General features: G+C 37.0%; 1 protein-coding gene across 3 annotated transcripts in view; it reads right to left on the reverse strand.

Moving 5' to 3' along the window:
- The window catches only part of RAB3GAP1 (RAB3 GTPase activating protein catalytic subunit 1), a 121,323-nt gene that overhangs the window by 67,380 nt on the left and 31,077 nt on the right, over nucleotides 1–22,866 (reverse strand). For all 3 annotated transcript variants that reach the window (XR_001888443.1, XM_017888484.1, XM_017888483.1), the window contains exons 4-5: nucleotides 12,689–12,821; nucleotides 9,687–9,765 (exon numbers count right to left, since the gene is read on the reverse strand). Coding sequence is in view for 2 of the 3 variants with exons in the window: in XM_017888484.1 (XP_017743973.1) it covers nucleotides 9,687–9,765; nucleotides 12,689–12,821 (212 nt within the window). In the remaining variant the exon portion in view is untranslated. The remainder of the gene's footprint in view (nucleotides 1–9,686; nucleotides 9,766–12,688; nucleotides 12,822–22,866) is intronic.

Here is a 22,866-nt window from a genome sequence, read left to right on the forward strand (position 1 = left end):
GAGCTACCACACCTGGCCGCCATTTGGTTCTTTATTATAGTTTCTATTTATTGAGATTCCTATGTAACTCATTGTTAGTATTTAATTCTTTGAAAACCCTTTCCTTCAATTCTCTCTACATACTTGTAATAAATGTTTTTATGTTATTGCTAAATCTAATATCAAGATCCACTAAGAGTCCATTTCTACTATTTTTTCCCCTTGCATGGGTCACACTTTCCTGTTTCATTGTACATCTAGTAATTTGTGGTTGAAAACTGAAAAAAAATCACAAAATTAATATTTCTTTTTTTTTTTTCTTTTTTTTTTTTTGAGATGGAGTCTCACACTGTCGCCCGGGCTGGTGTGCAGTGGCACGACCTTGGTTAATTGTAACCTCTGTCTCCCGCGTTCAAGCAATTCTCCTCCCTCAACCTCCCAAGTAGTTGGGACTACAGGCATGCGCAACCATGCCCAGCTAATTTTTGTATTTTTAGTAGAGACAGGGTTTCACTATGTTGGCCGGGTTGGTCTTGAACTCCAGACCTCGTGACCCACCCGCCTCAGCCTCCCAAAGTGCTGGGACTACAGGCATGAGCCACCGTGCCCAGCCAAAAATGAATATTTCTTAAAAGCCATAAAAATTATTCAACTACACAGTCTTCATAAGATTATTTGTGGATTGTTCCTTTGTGGTGACCAACAAAGCATGACTAAAGCTAAAGGCCCAAAGACAATGCCCAACAAAGGCAGAGCCATGGGGACAAAAATGTGTCCTCCCTTAAAGCTAGCTGTGCTTTCAGAGTATTGTTCAACTCTCAATAGAGCCTCTCCAGGCATCTACAGCTTTCACGCTGTTACTTTCTGTATTAGTTCATATTGCTGCTGTAATAAATTATTACAAGTTTGGTGACTTAAAACAACAAAGATTTTTTAGTCCCAGCTACTCGGGAGGCTGAGGCAGGAGAATGGCGTAAACCCGGGGGGCGGAGCTTGCAGTGAGCCGAGATCCGGCCACTGCACTCCAGCCTGGGCGACAGAGCGAGACTCTGTCTCAAAACAACAACAACAACAAAGATTGATCATCCTATAGTTCTGCAGGTCAGATGTCTGAAACAGGTCTCACGAGGCTAAATTCAAGGTGGCAGCAAGGCTGTATCCCTTCGGGAGGCTCTAGCGGAGAACCCATTCCAGTTTCTAGAGGCTTACCCTCATTACTTGGCTCATGGCCCTCTTCTTTCATCTTAAAAACCTACATCTCTGGGACCAGTTCTTCTCATACTGCTATGACACTAACTCTCCTCTGTCTCCCTCTTCCACTTTTAAGAACTCCTGTGATTATACTGGGTCCACCCAGATAATCCAGGATAAATCTCCCTACCTTAAAGTCTATTGTTAAGCAATGTTAATTCCATCTACTCCCTTAATTCCTTTTGCCACCTAATTTATATTCATAGGTTCTAAGATTTAGGTCGTGGACCATCTCTGGGGGCCAGTAGGGTTCATTATCTTGACTATCACACCTTCCTATTAAAATCTCTGCTCATGAATTTCCATTTGGACATAAATGTTTGCTACAGTTAAAGTCTGTGTCATTTCCAGGGCTATTTATATTATCATAAAGCATAATAATTAAGAGAATAAATCTGTAATGATGGTTTCAGGAAACACCCACTAGAAGATATTTAAAGGAAAAAAAAGAAAAGTATTTAAAGGATAGGTATATTAGAAGGCTGAAACACATCCAGTAAAACACATCATTAAGATCAATTACATTGCCAAGAAAATAAAATTTATCATGCCCATATACCTTTTAAAGTCCACTTTTATAAAACACCCTTAACAAAGTTAAACAAGGCTTGGAGCTAATCTGGGAGGTGCTTGATACGAAAACTGAAGCCAGAAGATCTCAAAATAGATATAGATCAATAGACAAACTTGAACTACCAAAATTGAGCATTGGACATAAATACCAAAAATCTATTTTCCAGAATTGATTTGAAAATATAAATTAATCATACATTAATTTTAAATCACTCTGACAGGGTCAATCTATACTAATTGTATATTTATGGTATAAATAAGTACAGATGCATATATTGCAAAATCATTTTCAAATTTTTACTGTCATTGCTTTAATTCTGGTTTTTTAAAAATTCAAATTTAAATAAATGTATAAGTGAAAACTTCTGTGTCTGTTATTCTTCAGTATCTCTGAAGCATTACAAGTAATTTGTATCCTTGCAATTTTCAGAAATGTATTTATTAGCAATTACAATAAAATTATATGAATAAAACAGAAAGAGAATATTATGAAATCCTCTTAAGATGTCCGGTTCACATTAGTCTTAAAATACCCAGATACCAAACTCCTTCTCATCGTTTCCCATTCCCAACCCTCTACTGCTATACCCAACCTTACCAAACTACCTACAAGTTTCAAAAGTTCATTTAAACATCATCACCTCTACTAATTCTGCCTCAAGTATCTTTTTACCTAACTTATTAGTTAAGCTTATTCACCTGGCTTATTCTCACGTGTCTTTCAGGATTCAGGTGTACCTTGTCTGGAAACATTGTCCTGACTTAATCTGTCTGAATTACAGGTACCTCTTATGAGTTTCCATCAAACCTTGTGTTCTGCCCTCTATGAGAGCATTTATCACAAAATGTTAATGTTGTCTAGTCCCTTATCTGTCTTTCTACTAATCCCAAAGATTACTAAGGCAGGAACCATGTTCTATCCTTGATATTCCTGTATCTGGATCACAGTAAATGTTTAAAAATAATGTTTGCTGAATAAAAGAAAATGCACACACATTTAATATGCTTAATTTTTAAACATTTCTCAAAAGCTTTGTTGTTGGCTTCCTAAACTTTAAGAAAGTTCAAGTAAGACAAAACTGAATGTGACCTCCAACCATATGGCAAACTAACATGACACAGGTCCCCCTTGCCCCAAAACACACAAAAACATACCTGATCAAATATGACAATGTTGTAAAATACACAGCTGAATTTGAAAGAATAAAAGGAGATTCCTGGGTAACAGAAACAAAGAGTATACTGAAAGGCAAAAGCGAGCGTAGAAGGTGACTGAAAAATATCAGGGGATGATAAGCTTTGGCTATAGGCCCTAACAGTTGGGCACTGGGAGCTGGGATTTTACAGGGTAAGCCTTTTACTGTTAGAAGTCTGTTAGTTTGACTTATAAAACTGTTTGCAAAACTGACTATGCTGTGCTAGACTGGAGAGAACAAGAATGATGGAAGAAAAGTCTGTTTATGTCTGATAATACCATATATTTCAGCCTAGCAGTCATAATATGAATTACATAACTCTGAGATGATGAGGTACACCCAGACCAGGGAAAGTGGTCTCTGGCATGCATCCAGATTAGGCTATGTCCAAGAATGCCCCAGTCTCATAATAATAAATATAAATAAGTCTAGGCCCAGAAACTAGGCTTCCAGAAGCACAATATCACTCAGATATTATCCACAACTGTGCCTCTGCTTATGAGGCGCTGGGACTTGGAAGCTGCATATCCTTCTGATGAGATTACCAATCTCTCTGCTATATAACCTAAACACAAAAGCTTCCTTATATATCCTTTAGATTTGGATTTACTGCATCAATCCAAATCACTACGGAGGTTGTAATGTTTTGAATGACCTCTCAGGGATATGGGTGTACATGAGACAAGGTACTGGAACTGAGACTTCTGCTTAAATCCTGGACCCTAGAAGGAATTGCCACCTGAATAAAATGAGAATGCCAGGCCCAGAAAGTTTCAAAGGCAAATTCTATCAGTTAAAAAAAAAAAAATCAATTTTACACACTCAAAGAAAATAAAAGAGAACAAAATACTTTCTGACTTCACATTATGAGGCCAACATTACTGATTCCAAAACCAAAGCATGAGAAAAGAAAACTAAAGACCAACATCCCTCATGAACATAAACACTGAAGTCCTCAACAAACTATTAGCATATCAAATACAGCAATATGCATACATATACATACACACACACACACACACACACAGAGAAATACAAATTACACCACAAAAATCAATCAATGCAATCAACATACTAAAAATCTAAAGAAAACAAATCATATCAATTTAAACAGAAAACAACAATCAATTTAAACAGAAAAAGGATTTGACAAAATTCAACATCCATTCATAATAAAAACTCTCAGCAAAGCAGGAACAAAAGGGAACTTTCTCAATCTGATAAAGAGCATCTACAAAAAAAATACAGCTAACATCGTACTTAATAGTAAAAGACTAAATGCTGTCTCTTTGAGATGAGGAGCTCTTATTCAATATTTTACTGGAAGCCCTGGCCAGTTTTAAAAAGAAAAAAAAAAATGAACAGACGGCTTGATGGTATACATTTTTTAAAAAATACATATTTTAAAAAAAGAACTGAGATTAGAAAGGAAATAATACTATTCATATTCAGAGACAGTGATTATATACATAGAAAATCCCAAAGAAATGACAACTCCTAGAACTGGTAATTGTGTTTAGCAAGGTTACAGGATACAAGGTCAACCCCTCAAAATCAGCCATATTCCTACATACTAGAAACGAACAATTGGAAATGAAAAAAAATTTTTTTAAATATCATTACAATAGCTCCTTTATTAAAAAGCAACAAGTAGAAACATAATGTATAACATTTACAGGATCTTCGTGCTGAAAACTGTAAGACACTGCTGAAAGAAATCAGGTAACATCTAAATATCAAAATGGATATATTGGGATTAGGGGTTTTTCGAAAGAATACTACAGGCCACTGCCACCCCTTTTGCCAGCTAGGTAATGGATCTGCTACCACCATCCCCAGCATCCATAAACAGCTGCTTTCACCGTCAGATTTTGAATAATTCCAAAATAAAATAATTTTTTTAATAGGAGAAAGATTTGTGACCTAGAGCAAAAGTCCTCAGACATGGCACCAAAACACAATCCATAAAATTAAAATTGATAAAACTGAACTTCAATTTTAAAATTTTGTTCCAGAAAAGACATCATAAGAGAAATTAAAAGATAAGTTACAGTCTTATCTGTTAGAGATAAGCTTTTCATTTCTCTTAGCGATGTCTTTTCTAGAAAATTTTTGGAAATCACACATTATAAAAAAGATTTATATCCAAAAGACACAACGAACTCTCAAAATTTAACAGTAAGAAAACAATCCCCCAACTTCAAAAAAGAAAACAAATAACCCAATTAAAATATGTGCAAAAGACTTGGACACTGTAATATAGAGAAGATATAAATGGACAAACACACAAAAGATGTTCAAAATTAAAATTAGGATGAGATACCACTATGCACCTACTAGGAATGGCTAAAAACAAATATTGACAATACCAAGTGCTGATAAGGATGTAGAAACTGGAATTTTCATACATTATTGATGGGAATGCAAAATGGTACAGCTACTCTAGAAATGTTTTGCAGTTTCCTATAAACATACAGTTACCACGTGACTTAGCAATCCTACTCTAGGTATCTACCCAAGTGAACGGAAAATGTGTTTTCACACAAAAATCTGTATACAAATATTTATAGTATAGCTCTATATAAAAATGCCAAAACCTAAAAACAATCCTAATAACCCTCAACAAATGAATGAGTAAATAGTGTGGTATACCCTTACAATAAAATACTACTCAGCAATAAAAAGAAACAAACTATTGATAAGTACAATCACCTCAAAGGATTTCAAAGGCACCATGCTGAGTTTTAAAAGCCAGTCACCCATGGTTACGTACAGTAGAATTCTACTTATATGACACTCTCAAAAGGACAAAACTATAGTGACCAAGAAAGATCAGGGATTCCAAGGGTTATAAGGATGTGGGCAGTATGGTCAGGTACAGTGGCTCACGCCTATAATCCCAGCACTCTGGGAGGCTGAGATGGGAGGATCACTTGAGGCCAGGAGTTTAAGAGCAGCCCAGGCAACATAGCAAGACAGTCTCTACAAAAAAATAAAAAACCAACTTAGCTGGGCATGGTGGTGTGCGCCTGTAGTCCTAGCTACTCAAAAGGCTGAGGCAGAAGGATCACTTGAGCCCAGGAGTTCAAGGCTACAGTACCCATGACTGTACCAATGCATTCCCCGCCTGGGTGACAGAGCGAGACCTGTCTCTTAAAAAAAAAAAAAAAAAGTGGGAAGGATGTGTCTATGCTTACTAAGAGACAAAACGGACAACAGGGCTTTTTTTGGCGCAGAGGTAAGGGGGTGTTATAGAACTGTTCTATTTCCTGATGTTGGTACTAGTGAAAAACTATATAAAGTGCTGAAGTTCAGAGAACTGCTCACCTCCACAAAAGTCCAATTTTACTATGTTAATTTTAAAATATTTTTTAAAGTAAATGGAAAGGTTACAAAAACCACCCTACTAACAAGTTATTTATATTAATATATAGAAAGGTTTCATTACTTCATTTAATATTTTGACTACAGACTATGTAACAGTTTGAGGAAATACATATCAAAAAGCTGAAATCATGTTAATAGCATTTAGATTTTGATAAACATACTAGGTGCCATTATCTTATTTGATCCTCATAACTGCCCTGAAAGTGCATATTATTTATTATTCTTAGTTTACCAGTGTAGAAACAAACTACAAGAAATTAAGTCACCAGCCCAGAGTTGCAGAGATACTAAGTACCTGAGTTAGGAATTAAACCTAATTCAGTATGTAGCCAAACAGTAAGTGTTCAATTAATGTTGAATGAATGAATGAATGCATACAAAGCTCGTGCTCTGATACTATGGTGTCTTCTGATAAATTTAATCATATTAAATGTATATATTCATATTTTAAAAGGCCAGAATAGAATGTGGAAGGATTAAATTTAATATAATTATTACATCTTTTTTAGTTAATTGCTTAAGTGAACAAAAGGTCATACTAAAAGAGGAATATTTATGAAACACTATCCCGTTTACCTGCATTTGCAAATAATTTTCTTTTTTTAAAGTGCTACACAGCCTATTTGCTATACGAAATGAAGAAAAAGATAAACACAGATTAATACCATTTTCCCCTCCCTTAGAATTTTTTAAATTAAAAAAAATCAAAAGACCAACTGATACCAATGGAATAATTTCAAACCAGTACATAAACTTTCTTTAACTAGGTCTCCTTTCTTAAACATATACTCTTTACTAGGGCCATTTTGGTGGTAGCATGTTTTAAGACCACTCCATCCAAAATAAATAAAAGTTCACAGACACTTGGAATAATTGAAAGACAGAAAAGACCTTTTAAATGTGATGCAAATAGTCCCCCTTATCTGTGGGAGGTTAAGTTCCAAGACCCCTAGTGGATGCTTGAAACTGCAGATGGTATCGAAGCCTGTATGTACTGTTTTTTCCCTATGTATCTGTACCAATAGAACAGTTATGACAGTATTTTGTAACAAAAGTTATATAAATGTGGTCTCTCTCTCTCTCTCAAGATATCTTATTGTACTATACTCACCCTTCTTGTGATCTGTCAATCTGATAACCAAAGTGACTACTAAGGGCCTAAGGGGCAGGTAGTGTATACATTGTAGATACACTGGACAAAGGCATGATTCACCTCCAGGACAGAATGGCCCAAGACTTCACCATACTACTCAGAACAGCATGCAATTTAAAACTTGTTGTTTTTGTCTGAAACGTTCCATTTAATATTTTCAGACTACACATGACCACAGGTAACTGAAACCACAGAAAGCAAAACTGCAGATAAGAGGGGGAAGACTACCTCTTACATTAATGTATCACATTTATAGTTTAGACACAGTGAGTTTTGATTTTATCATATAACAGATCAATATCCAATATATTGAGTTTATTTCAATATTCAATAACATGTATTAAAATTTCTATGACATTTAAATGTTCTTGTCATGCTTGTCATGAGACTACAGTTAAGCACTACCCTGGATTATGAAATATATTGTGCAGAAAACATGAACCAGTAGGCCTGTGACTGCGTATCCTTAAAAAAGCCTGCCTGCGGCCGGGCGCAGTGGCTCACGCCTGTAATCCCAGCACTTTGGGAGGCCAAGGCGGGTGGATCACGAGGTCAGGAGATTGAGACCATCCTGGCTAACATGGTGAAACCCCGTCTCTACTAAAAATACAAAAAATTAGCTGGGCGTAGTGGTAGGCATGTGTAGTCCCAGTTACTTGGGAGGCTGAGGGAGGAGAATGGCGTGAACCCGGGAGGCAGAGGTTGCAGTGAGCTGAGATCACGCCACTGAACTCCAGCCTGGGTGGCACAGCAAGACTGCATCTCAGAGAAAAAAAAAAAAAAAAAAAAAAAAGCCTACTTGCAGAAAGGAAATCAGTATACTGAAGGGAAATCTCCACTCCCATGTTTACTGCAGCAGTATTCACAATAACCAAGATACGGAAGCAACCTAAGTACCCATCAACAGATGAATGGATAAAGAAAATGTGGTACATACACACAATGGAGTATTATTTAGCCATAAAAAAGAATGAGATCCTGTCATTTACAACACAGAAGGAACTGAAAGACATTTAAGTGAAATAAGCCAGGCACAGAAAGACAAGTATTGCACGTTTTCACTAATATGTGGGAGCTTAAAGAAAAAAAAAAAAACTGAACTCACAGAGATAAGAGAATAGAATTATGTTAGTGTCTTATGGATAGTCATTTAAGTGTGTAAACATGGGTTAGAAGTGGGAAACTGGGTAGAAGTTTTACAAGAAGATTTAAGATGGCCAGGGAGCTTAAAAAGGCTAGCTATGAGAGGTGATACAGAGTTGACATATCTCTAAGTAGAATTACCAGATGCTTAGAAGGATAGTGGGGAGTGGGGCATAAAGAGGGGATGGTTAATGGGACAAAAATACAGTTGGACAGAAGTAAGATCCAGAGTTCAGTAGCAAAATAGGGCGCCTACAGTTAACAACAATTTGTTGTATATTTCAAGATGAATAAAAGAATGGAACTGGAATGTTTAATTGGGGAATCCATCACCTCAAGCATTTATCATTTCTTTTGAAGATAAATATGTACAACTATTACATATGTAAAACTATTATATATCCATAATAATTAAAAACAAAAAACAAAAAGAAAAAACAAACCAAAAAAAGAAAAAAAAAAGAAAAGCCTGCTTGCAAGGTTAGCTCTTGGCCGACAGCTGGGAATTGGGATTTGGGGATGGTTCTCACCATTTCCAGAACTGATTAAGCTGCTCACTAAGCCTAAATTGTTTATGCAAACAATGTAATTTATGCTAAACACCTGCTTTCCTTCTGTGAGCCTGAAATTTTGGTATATACCAGTGAAAGGGTGCTTATATGACCAGCCCCCTAATTAAAAACCTGGGGTGCTGAGCCTCTAACATTGTCCCTGATAGATAATGTTTCACATACGTCGTCACAACTTGTTGCTGAGGGCACTGAGTACATCTTGCCTGACTCCATTAGGAAAGAACTCTTAAAAGCTTGTACTTCCTCTGGACTTTGCCTCATGTGCCTCTTCCCTTTGCAGATTTTGTCCTGCATCCTGTCTCTGCAATAAATCAGGTGCAATTAAATGCTGAGTCTTCTGAGTCTCCTTACCAAATCGGTGAACTTGGGGACAGTGTTGAGGTCCCCTGCAACACGCATACTAAAAGATATCTGAGTAAAATATATACCTACCATCTTACCAGGCAATGTGCTCTTGGAGGAAAGTCATTATTCATACACAGCAAATCTTGCATAGATTGTGGAATAACATCTACAAAAACATTCGACAATGAAAAAGTTAGTATGTTCATCATCAGGCAGAGTTTTATAATATGCTTTGAGGAAACACATGTCTTGCTAGACCGTGCAGTTTTGATACTGCTTTAAGATTCATATCTAAAGATAGCTTGAGTACAGGGAGAGGGATTTCTCATTTTTTTCTTCAAACAAAAATAGCCTATAAAAAAGACATATGCCACTCCCATGTTTAAAATATTTTTTTGCGCCGGGCGCGGTGGCTCAAGCCGGTAATCCCAGCACTTTGGGAGGCCGCAGACGGGCGGATGTTTTTCATTACGAGGTCAGGAGATCAAGACCATCCTGCTAACACGGTGAAACCCCGTCTCTAACTAAAAAATACAAAAACTAGCCGCCAAGTGGTGCGCCCTGTCGAGCAGCCGCGGCGAGGTTTCCAGCTAGTCCAGCTACTTCGAGAAGCTGTACTGCAGTCGGGATGAGAATGGCCCCGTAACCCGGAGGAGAGCACTCTGTGCAGGTGAGCTGAGATCCGCCACTGCACTCCAGCCTGGGCCACAGCAGTAGCGAGACTCCGTCTCAACATAAATAATAAATAATATAAATAAAAAATAAAATAAAATAAAATATTTTTTTGCTTCTGAGTCATGACTCACACAATTCCTCACCCTTACCAGAAAGCTTTGTTTTATTTATTCTTCTTGGCCTTACCTTGCCTCTACTTTTCTTCAACATTCTGTTTAGAGATACGTCAACTCTGTATAACCTTCCATAGCAAGCCTTTTTAGGCCCCCTGTCCATCTTAAATGTTCTTGTAAAACTTCTACCTGGCTTCCCACTTCTAAACCATGTTTATACACTTACATTACTATCCATGTTAAGGTACTAACATCAAAGATCATTATACTCATAAACACATGATAAATTCAATGCATAAAAAATAGTATCCATTCATAAAAACAATTTTGTTGTATAGCTATCATTGCTTAGCAAATCTATACTTTTTATTTTGCTAAAAGACTAAAGAGAATGCTAACGATTTGATGCTTTTCAGACCAAAAGCAATAGGCAACTCCAACAAAACAAATGATTAGTGCTCAAATCTCCTGACGTCTGATAATATAGTTTTAAATGAGTATCTGTAAAATTGAGCTGATGGTTTGGCTTGTAACTCCCACCATTAGTTACAGCCTCAATCAACCAAATTAAAAGAAAACTGCACTTTATATGTACACATGCAACGATGCCTTAACTAGCTTAAAATTCATTCACCTTTCGCTGGGCCCAGTGGTTCACGCCTGTAATCCCAGCACTTTGGAAGGCTGAGGCAGGATCACCTGAAGTCAGGAGTTCAAGACCAGCCTGGCCAATACAACAAAACCCTGTCTCTACTAAAAATACAAAAAATAACTGGGCGTGGTGGTTGGTGCCTGTAATCTCAGCAACCTGGGAGGCTGAGGCAGGAAAACTGCTTGAACCCGGGAGGCGGAGGTTGCAGTGAGCCGAGATCGCGCCATTGCACTCCAGCGGGGACAACAAGAGTGAAACTCCGTCTCAAAAAAAAAAAAAAAAAGAAAAAAATCATTCGCCTTCCTTGTACCACAGTCTCCTTCATCTATTCATCTCAGACCTGATTCTAAGCCTCCTTACTACAGCAGTTTTTCCTTGATGTATAGTCTTCCCTTAAATTAACAGCACTTAAATTTTCGCTACTGAATAGTTTCTTCATTAATTGGCAGAATGTTGAACCTGAAAATTGCTGGCCATTATGAGACCTCCCACCAATTGCACACACTTCCCTCATCTTAAAGTTCTCATATTCACATTCTGGCTTAATTATTTTATTTTGCTGTATAATTCCTTCCATATATGTATATATGGTTAGTGTTATCTGCCCTGGTTTATGAATCTGAATGCACATGTTATCTAATTGTTTTGTTTCTAAGAAGAATATACATAATAGAAAAAGTGACATAATTCTATTCCCACACAAGAAAAAGCACAGATTGTTTTCAGGTCTGGGCTTACAAATGATAATCCACTATGATCAGAAAAAATTTAACACATTCTACCTATTTATTTGCTTAGTGAATGAAGAAGGGTATTTGACTGGCAGCTCCAAAGTTCATTTTTATTCAGTATCTTGCTCACTCACTGTTATGCACTAGTTCATCTAAGGACAGAAGATTTTGGATGATTTGACCTATTAACAATCATAGACACCATTTATTGAGTACCTGGCATGGGTCAGGTACTGAGATAGTTGCTTAGGTAGTATCTCATTAAATCTGCACTTAGCCCTTCAGGTAGTATCTCATTAAATCTGCACTTAGCCCTTCAGGTAGTATTACTTCATTTTACAATTGAAATAACTCAAGCTTAGAAGGGTCAACTAACTAGCAAGTAGAAAAAATAAAATTTTAATCCACTTGTTTTGACTCCAAAATCTGGAGTAAATCCAAAATACTACCCTCTAATCAATAGATTTTCCTTTATTTGTAATCCTTCAAAGCCAAAGTTACTTGCTTAATTCTCCTTCTCTAATTTCCCAATTAAAAGTGATCTTTTCTCCTCTGAATTCCAACAGAACTTTATCTGTACTTCAGGATGCACTTATCACTTTTTACCTATTAGTGTTAATTACTTATGTATCTTATCTTCCCTACTGGAATGTAAGTTTCATTTAAGTTTGGGTTCTACAGGGCTTGGAAGAGTACCTGGTACATGTTAGGTACTCAATAAATATGAGCTGATTTAATTAATTAAAAAATGAATGAAACTGTAATTCATCCTCTACCTCAGATGTGGTGAAACAACTTTGCCAATGTAAAACAGTTCCAGAGGAACTCACACTACAGAAGAAAACTAAATTCGTCATTCAAAATTACAGCCAATCTTAAAAGTTAGAAGTTAATTATTATTATACAGAAATAACTTACCCTCTAATAACTCATCCTTTCCTTCTTTATCAGTGGACTCTTGTACAAGATAATGATGAGTGACTGAGAACTTGAAGTCAGCAAAGGAAATTTCATCTGATTTCTCTTCCCATGTGCCAGAAGTAAATATACCCTACATGTAACAATAAAATGGAAAAATATTTACCTTAATCAACAGCTATCATTATATTTACTAACGACAGGGGTATTTTCCCCTTTTTCTGCCCTATAAATATCCTCCATACAATCAAAGAAAAAAGAAAAACATAAAAGTGAATACAACCAAGAGAAAATTATTTTATAAATGATTTATCACAGTGTTCCTTTAAAAGAAATTTCTCCTAGAATATTAACTATCAAGTGACTTACAAAGATTAATAATTTTTTCCAGGATGTCTCTATATAAAATCATGAATACATCACTGTATATTAATAATACAGCATATAACATTATTTGACACCAGAAACTGCTTCACAAAGAAGCAGTCTGCACAATCAATTTAATGGCATGACACCCGTAGCACCTATTTAACAGATTCCTGCTTCCTTATCAAGCTTTGGCATTCAAGTCTTTCCATTTGAACAGCAACTTCTTGAATGGAAAACATATATTAACTAAGAGTTCCAAAGAGTTCCTTAGTTATAATAACCCTAACCATAAAAAAGGATTTTTCCCACAGGGCTTCTAATCTCCCATAGCTACTTTTTCCAATGGAGAAGTAAACAGTCATTACAGCATAGCACCACTACAAGGCAGGAAATACCAACCAAGCAACTAGCTAAGCACAGATAGCCCCAAACTAGACTGAAAATGTATAAGCAACAGATCTGTGAGTTACTATTTTAAAAATGTTTTCATGGCCATCCCTAGTGTAAACACCTGAATGTTTTATATATATTCCTGGAAAGATATTTATAATTCTAAATTAAATGAAATCCTATTTTAAGTGTCCTATGTATTATTACATAAGTACATCAAATATCAATCTTTTCATTAGGATTTGAACTGTCATGTATGATACACATCCAAAATCATAATTTTTTTTATTATACTTTAAGTTCTAGGATACACATGCAGAACATGCAGGTTTGTTACATAGGTATACATGTGCCATAGCGGTTTGCTGCACTCATCAACCCATCATCTACATTAGGTATCCCTCCCCTGGCCCTCTCCTCCCCCAACAGGTCCCAGTGTGTGATGTTCCCCTCCCTGTGTCACGTGTTCTCATTGTTCAACTCCCACTTATGAGTGAGAACATGCAGCATTTGGTTTTCTGTTCCTGTGTTAGTTTGCTGAGAATGATGGTTTCCAGCTTCATCCATGTCCCTACAAAGGACATGAACTCATCATTTTTTATGGCTGCATAGTATTCCATGGTATATATGTACCACATTTTCTTAATCCAGTCTATCACTGATGGACATTTGGGTTGGTTCCAAGTCTTTGCTATTGTGAACAGTGCTGCAATAAACATACGTGTGCCTGTGTCTTTATAGTATAATTATTTATAATCCTTTGGGTATAGACCCAGTAATGGGATTGCTGGGTCAAGGAAATAAGAGAGGACACAAACAAATGGAAAAACATTCCATGCTCATGGATGAGAAGAATCAATACTATGAAAATGGACACACTGCCCAAAGTAATTTATAGATTCAATGCTATCCCCATCAAGCTACCATTGGCTTTCTTCACAGAATTAGAAAAAACTAAATGTCATATGGAACCAAAAAAGTGCTCATATAGCCAAGACAATCCTAAGCAAAAAGAACAAAGCTGGAGGTGTTGGGAGACCCCCTGACACTATTGCTATGGAATAAAAGATGAAATGCTCCTGATTATTGTAAATACAAAATTGCATGCAGGATTGTGTAAAGCCAATGCCAGGTTGGACTGCCAGAATGAGCCAACAGCACGTGATGTTCTTCCCCTGCAGAGAGCCTATGAATGGACATGCAGTCAGGGACATTTCACATCACCAAGATTCCTATCCCAGAAAAGCAGATGTTCATAGCTCTGGGAATAGAATGCGACCCTTGTGGAGAGTCTATAAACAGACGCTTGAGGAGCGCCTGTTCATATGGATAAGACAGGGCTATAAACGCCCTGACCTTGCCATGGATCTTGTAGGCCTCTTTAGGGTTAAGGCATACTCCCTTCTGAGAATTTCTGGTCTAACTGGTTGTCTAGCTTCATGTCCTGTTTCTATGGATTGTTTGTAACCAGCTTTTGCTGCAACTATTACTGCGGAATAGTATCTTGCTAATCACAGGTTATGGAAAGACTGTGTTTCTGTTTGAAGGCTCTGTTAGAAATTACTGATGCACACACTATATTGTAAATTCTTATCTCTGTATATTGTACTTCTGCACACAGATGTTAGGTCAAAGAATCACTTCATCCCCACGTGACCATCTCACCTCATAATCAAATGACCCTAAATCCCTCACTAACCTACCCTCCCCTCACTAAACTTAATAATAAATGCTGGTATATCCAGTGCATTGTTGGCACCGTGGGACCAGAAGGCAGTGACCCCCCGGACCCAGCTTTCACTATCTTGTGTGTCTATTATTTCCCGACCTGCCGATCTGCCGATCTGCCTGGGAACAAAGAAAGAGCCCTGTTCCATTGCAGGCTGCAGGCCAGATCCCGCAATATGGAGGCATCACGCTACTTGACTTCAAACTATACTGCAAAGCTACAGTAATCAAAACAGCATGGTACTGGTACCAAAACAGAAATATAGAGCAAGGGAACAGAACGAAGGCCTCAGAAATAACACCACACATTTACAACCATCTGATCTTTGATAAACCTGACAAAAACAAGCAATGCAGAAAGGATTCCCTTTTAATAAATGGTGTTGGGAAAACTGGCTATCCATACGCAGAAAACTGAAAGTGGACCCCTTCCTTATACCTTATACAAAATTAATTCAAGATGGATTAAAGACTTAAACATAAGACCTAAAGCCATAGAAACCCTAGAAGAAAACCTAGTCAATACCATTTAGGACATAGGCATGGGCAAAGACTTCATGATTAAAACACCAAAAGCAATGGCAACAAATGCCAACACTGACAAATGGGATCTAATTACTAAAGAGCTTCTGCACAGCAAAAGAAACTATCATCAGAGTGAACAGGCAACTTACAGAATGGGAGAAAATTTTTGCAATCTATCCATCTGACAAAGGGCTAATGGATCCAGAATCTACAAATAAACAAATTTACAAGAAAAAAACAACCCCATCAAAAAGTGAGCAGAGAATTTATTTTTTTCTTTTTTTTGAGACCAAGGCTCGTTCTGTCACCCAGGCTGGAGTGCAGTGGTGTGATCTCGGTTCACTGCAACCTCCGCCTCCTAGGTTTAAGCGATTCTCCTGCATCAGTCTCCCATGTTGCTGGGAATGCAGGCATGCACCACCACGCCTGGCTAATTTTTGTATTTTTAGTAGAGACCGGGTTTCACTATGTTGGCCAGGCTAGTCTTGAACTCCTGACCTCAAGTTATCTGCCCACCTCAGTCTCCCAAAGTGGTAGGATTACAGGCATGAGCCACCACATCTGGCCAAAAATCATAATTTTTATGTGTGGGGTGGGTTTCTTTACCATGAGGTTGACCTGTGTTAAATCAAGGCATCAATGGCCTATACCAAAGGCTCAAGAGCCAGTAAGTAATATGATAATGTACATAAGAGCTTGTTTTGCTAGAAGAAATGCCCAATATAAAGCAGTTATGGCTAAAATGAGGTAAAAGAAAGTCCAGAAAAGGAGAGAGAAATTCCTTTTTCAAGTGTGCAGTAAATCTAAAGTACTCTTTTTAAATGATGCAGTGACCCTAATTCTGTCTGACCCTAATTCTGGATTCTGGTACTATTGTCAACCTTACTGACATCTATCTAGAGGAAGATTTGATTGTATTCAATAAGTGACAAGGCAACCAAGTTCTGTCTCCAAAACAGACTCAACTGATAAACAACACTCTAACATCCCATATTCAATTCCATCAGGATATAGTCATTTGATACCAAATTCCAGTATGGCATATACCTGCTATGAGAACCAGAAATGACAGTTCTAGTTCATCAAAATTGATCTAGTAATTCATTAAAAATTACCTTTGAGGATCCTAACCAGAAAATAAAAAGATAAATGTATAGATTTAAAAGAAAATTGTCCCTATTCACAGATTACCTGATAATGTATGTAGAATATCCAAAAGAATCTACAAACAAATGACTAAAACTGATGAGTTTACAAAGTTATGAAATTCAAGGTCAATATATAATAACCACCTGTATTTTTATATACTAGCAACAAATGCTTGGAAAAAGAAATTTTTTTAAATACCCCTTACTACCATTAAAAAAAGAAATTATCTAGGAATAAACTTAATGGAAGATGAGCAAAAACTCTACCTAAAATGCTTCAAAACACTGCAGAGAGATATTAAAGACCTAATAGAGATACATCATATACATGGATTGGAAGACACAACACTGTGAACACGTCAGTTCTCCCCAAGTTAATCTATATATTCAACATGATCCCAATCAAAACATTAGCAGCAGGCATTTTGTAGAAATTGACAAGCTGATTCTAAAACTAATATGAAAATCCAAAGACCCTAGAACAGCTAAAATAATTTTGATGAATAAGTATACTACCTGATTTTAACACTTACTTGGCTACAATAATTAAGACACTATAGTACTGGCATAAAGACAGACAAACAGATCAATGAAATAGAGTCCAGAAATAATATTCGCACTTACACCTGACTTCACAACAGAGATGCCACCAGAATTCAGGGGGGAAATAATAGTCTTTTCAACAAATGGTCCTGGAATAATTAAATATTCACATGGAAGAAAACATGAGAATATCTTGGGATCTTGCAAATACCTTAGGATAGGCAAAGATTCCTTTGACCAGACTAAAAAAAAACACTAACAATAAAATTAAAAATAGAGAAAATGAACTTCATCTAAATAAAATTTGTGCTTATCAAAAGACACAGTTAAGAAAATGATTAGGTGGCTGGGCACAGTGGCTCATACCTGTCATCTCAGCTCTTTGGGAGGTCAGTCAGGGAGGATCACTTGAGATCGGAAGTTTGAAACCGGCTTGGGCAACAAGACCCTGTCTCTACAAAATAATTAGTTGGGCATGGTGGTGTGCACCTGTAGTCCTAGCTACTTAGGGAGGCTAAGGCAGGAGGATCACTTGAGACCAAGAGTTTAAGGCTGCAGTGAGCTATGATCGTACCACTGCACTCCAGCCTGGGTGACAAAGCAAGACCCTACCTCTAAGAAAAAAAAAAAAAAGAAAATGATTAGGGGAAGCCATGGACTACAGGAAAAACAAAATACATACCTAAAAAAGCACTTACAACCAGGATATATGAGGATAATTTAAAAAATTGAACAATCGAAATTTTTTAATGAGCAGACTTGAATAGACAGCAGAAAGCACTATGAATGACCAATAAACAGTAATTGTGATTACTANGAACAGTGCTGCAATAAACATACGTGTGCCTGTGTCTTTATAGTATAATTATTTATAATCCTTTGGGTATAGACCCAGTAATGGGATTGCTGGGTCAAGGAAATAAGAGAGGACACAAACAAATGGAAAACATTCCATGCTCATGGATGAGAAGAATCAATACTATGAAAATGGACACACTGCCCAAAGTAATTTATAGATTCAATGCTATCCCCATCAAGCTACCATTGGCTTTCTTCACAGAATTAGAAAAAACTAAATGTCATATGGAACCAAAAAAGTGCTCATATAGCCAAGACAATCCTAAGCAAAAGAACAAAGCTGGAGGTGTTGGGAGACCCCTGACACTATTGCTATGGAATAAAAGATGAAATGCTCCTGATTATTGTAAATACAAAATTGCATGCAGGATTGTGTAAAGCCAATGCCAGGTTGGACTGCCAGAATGAGCCAACAGCACGTGATGTTCTTCCCCTGCAGAGAGCCTATGAATGGACATGCAGTCAGGGACATTTCACATCACCAAGATTCCTATCCCAGAAAAGCAGATGTTCATAGCTCTGGGAATAGAATGCGACCCTTGTGGAGAGTCTATAAACAGACGCTTGAGGAGCGCCTGTTCATATGGATAAGACAGGGCTATAAACGCCCTGACCTTGCCATGGATCTTGTAGGCCTCTTTAGGGTTAAGGCATACTCCCTTCTGAGAATTTCTGGTCTAACTGGTTGTCTAGCTTCATGTCCTGTTTCTATGGATTGTTTGTAACCAGCTTTTGCTGCAACTATTACTGCGGAATAGTATCTTGCTAATCACAGGTTATGGAAAGACTGTGTTTCTGTTTGAAGGCTCTGTTAGAAATTACTGATGCACACACTATATTGTAAATTCTTATCTCTGTATATTGTACTTCTGCACACAGATGTTAGGTCAAAGAATCACTTCATCCCCACGTGACCATCTCACCTCATAATCAAATGACCCTAAATCCCTCACTAACCTACCCTCCCCTCACTAAACTTAATAATAAATGCTGGTATATCCAGTGCATTGTTGGCACCGTGGGACCAGAAGGCAGTGACCCCCCGGACCCAGCTTTCACTATCTTGTGTGTCTATTATTTCCCGACCTGCCGATCTGCCGATCTGCCTGGGAACAAAGAAAGAGCCCTGTTCCATTGCAGGCTGCAGGCCAGATCCCGCAATATGGAGGCATCACGCTACTTGACTTCAAACTATACTGCAAAGCTACAGTAATCAAAACAGCATGGTACTGGTACCAAAACAGAAATATAGAGCAAGGGAACAGAACGAAGGCCTCAGAAATAACACCACACATTTACAACCATCTGATCTTTGATAAACCTGACAAAACAAGCAATGCAGAAAGGATTCCCTTTTAATAAATGGTGTTGGGAAAACTGGCTATCCATACGCAGAAAACTGAAAGTGGACCCCTTCCTTATACCTTATACAAAATTAATTCAAGATGGATTAAAGACTTAAACATAAGACCTAAAGCCATAGAAACCCTAGAAGAAAACCTAGTCAATACCATTTAGGACATAGGCATGGGCAAAGACTTCATGATTAAAACACCAAAAGCAATGGCAACAAATGCCAACACTGACAAATGGGATCTAATTACTAAAGAGCTTCTGCACAGCAAAAGAAACTATCATCAGAGTGAACAGGCAACTTACAGAATGGGAGAAAATTTTGCAATCTATCCATCTGACAAAGGGCTAATGGATCCAGAATCTACAAATAAACAAATTTACAAGAAAAAAACAACCCCATCAAAAGTGAGCAGAGAATTTATTTTTTTCTTTTTTTTGAGACCAAGGCTCGTTCTGTCACCCAGGCTGGAGTGCAGTGGTGTGATCTCGGTTCACTGCAACCTCCGCCTCCTAGGTTTAAGCGATTCTCCTGCATCAGTCTCCCATGTTGCTGGGAATGCAGGCATGCACCACCACGCCTGGCTAATTTTGTATTTTAGTAGAGACCGGGTTTCACTATGTTGGCCAGGCTAGTCTTGAACTCCTGACCTCAAGTTATCTGCCCACCTCAGTCTCCCAAAGTGGTAGGATTACAGGCATGAGCCACCACATCTGGCCAAAATCATAATTTTATGTGTGGGGTGGGTTTCTTTACCATGAGGTTGACCTGTGTTAAATCAAGGCATCAATGGCCTATACCAAAGGCTCAAGAGCCAGTAAGTAATATGATAATGTACATAAGAGCTTGTTTTGCTAGAAGAAATGCCCAATATAAAGCAGTTATGGCTAAAATGAGGTAAAAGAAAGTCCAGAAAAGGAGAGAGAAATTCCTTTTCAAGTGTGCAGTAAATCTAAAGTACTCTTTTAAATGATGCAGTGACCCTAATTCTGTCTGACCCTAATTCTGGATTCTGGTACTATTGTCAACCTTACTGACATCTATCTAGAGGAAGATTTGATTGTATTCAATAAGTGACAAGGCAACCAAGTTCTGTCTCCAAAACAGACTCAACTGATAAACAACACTCTAACATCCCATATTCAATTCCATCAGGATATAGTCATTTGATACCAAATTCCAGTATGGCATATACCTGCTATGAGAACCAGAAATGACAGTTCTAGTTCATCAAAATTGATCTAGTAATTCATTAAAATTACCTTTGAGGATCCTAACCAGAAAATAAAAGATAAATGTATAGATTTAAAAGAAAATTGTCCCTATTCACAGATTACCTGATAATGTATGTAGAATATCCAAAAGAATCTACAAACAAATGACTAAAACTGATGAGTTTACAAAGTTATGAAATTCAAGGTCAATATATAATAACCACCTGTATTTTATATACTAGCAACAAATGCTTGGAAAAGAAATTTTTTTAAATACCCCTTACTACCATTAAAAAAAGAAATTATCTAGGAATAAACTTAATGGAAGATGAGCAAAACTCTACCTAAAATGCTTCAAAACACTGCAGAGAGATATTAAAGACCTAATAGAGATACATCATATACATGGATTGGAAGACACAACACTGTGAACACGTCAGTTCTCCCCAAGTTAATCTATATATTCAACATGATCCCAATCAAAACATTAGCAGCAGGCATTTTGTAGAAATTGACAAGCTGATTCTAAAACTAATATGAAAATCCAAAGACCCTAGAACAGCTAAAATAATTTTGATGAATAAGTATACTACCTGATTTTAACACTTACTTGGCTACAATAATTAAGACACTATAGTACTGGCATAAAGACAGACAAACAGATCAATGAAATAGAGTCCAGAAATAATATTCGCACTTACACCTGACTTCACAACAGAGATGCCACCAGAATTCAGGGGGGAAATAATAGTCTTTTCAACAAATGGTCCTGGAATAATTAAATATTCACATGGAAGAAAACATGAGAATATCTTGGGATCTTGCAAATACCTTAGGATAGGCAAAGATTCCTTTGACCAGACTAAAAAAAAACACTAACAATAAAATTAAAATAGAGAAAATGAACTTCATCTAAATAAAATTTGTGCTTATCAAAAGACACAGTTAAGAAAATGATTAGGTGGCTGGGCACAGTGGCTCATACCTGTCATCTCAGCTCTTTGGGAGGTCAGTCAGGGAGGATCACTTGAGATCGGAAGTTTGAAACCGGCTTGGGCAACAAGACCCTGTCTCTACAAAATAATTAGTTGGGCATGGTGGTGTGCACCTGTAGTCCTAGCTACTTAGGGAGGCTAAGGCAGGAGGATCACTTGAGACCAAGAGTTTAAGGCTGCAGTGAGCTATGATCGTACCACTGCACTCCAGCCTGGGTGACAAAGCAAGACCCTACCTCTAAGAAAAAAAAAAAAAGAAAATGATTAGGGGAAGCCATGGACTACAGGAAAACAAAATACATACCTAAAAAAGCACTTACAACCAGGATATATGAGGATAATTTAAAAAATTGAACAATCGAAATTTTTTAATGAGCAGACTTGAATAGACAGCAGAAAGCACTATGAATGACCAATAAACAGTAATTGTGATTACTAGATGACTACTATCAATAGTCATCAGTGAAATGCAAACTAAAACTACAATGAGATTCCATTTCACACCCAACAGAATGACTCAATATAAAAATCTGACAATGCCAAATGTCAGCGAGAACGCAAAAGAACTTGAAATCTCATACACAGCTAACAGCATAAAATGATAAATCACTTTAGAAAATAATTTGTCAGTTTTTAATAAAATTAAATTTTATTTAATTTAATAAAAAATTAATAAAATAAAACATGTAACCACCCTAAAACCTAGCAACTCCACTCCTAAGAATATACCCAAAGAAAGGAAAGCAGATATCTACAAAATTCTCTACAGAAGCTTTGGTAACAATAATCCAGAAATGGAGACAATTTAAATGCCCACCAATAGGAGAAAGGATAGTGTATTGTGGTATAGTTACAGAATAAAAAGAATGATACATACAGTATGGTGAATTTTTAAATCATCATGTTCAGCAAAAAAGTTAGATATGAAGAGTACACACTGTATGAGTCTAGGTATAAAAGCTCAAGAACAGGAAAACTAAAATATACAGTGAAAGAAGTCAAAACTGTGGATTGAAAAACAAGCAATCTTTCTGGGATAATGAAAATGTTCTAT

This window comes from Rhinopithecus bieti, unplaced genomic scaffold (assembly GCF_001698545.2).
Source record: "Rhinopithecus bieti isolate Rb0 unplaced genomic scaffold, ASM169854v2 scaffold_15296, whole genome shotgun sequence".
Lineage (NCBI taxonomy): Eukaryota > Metazoa > Chordata > Mammalia > Primates > Cercopithecidae > Rhinopithecus > Rhinopithecus bieti.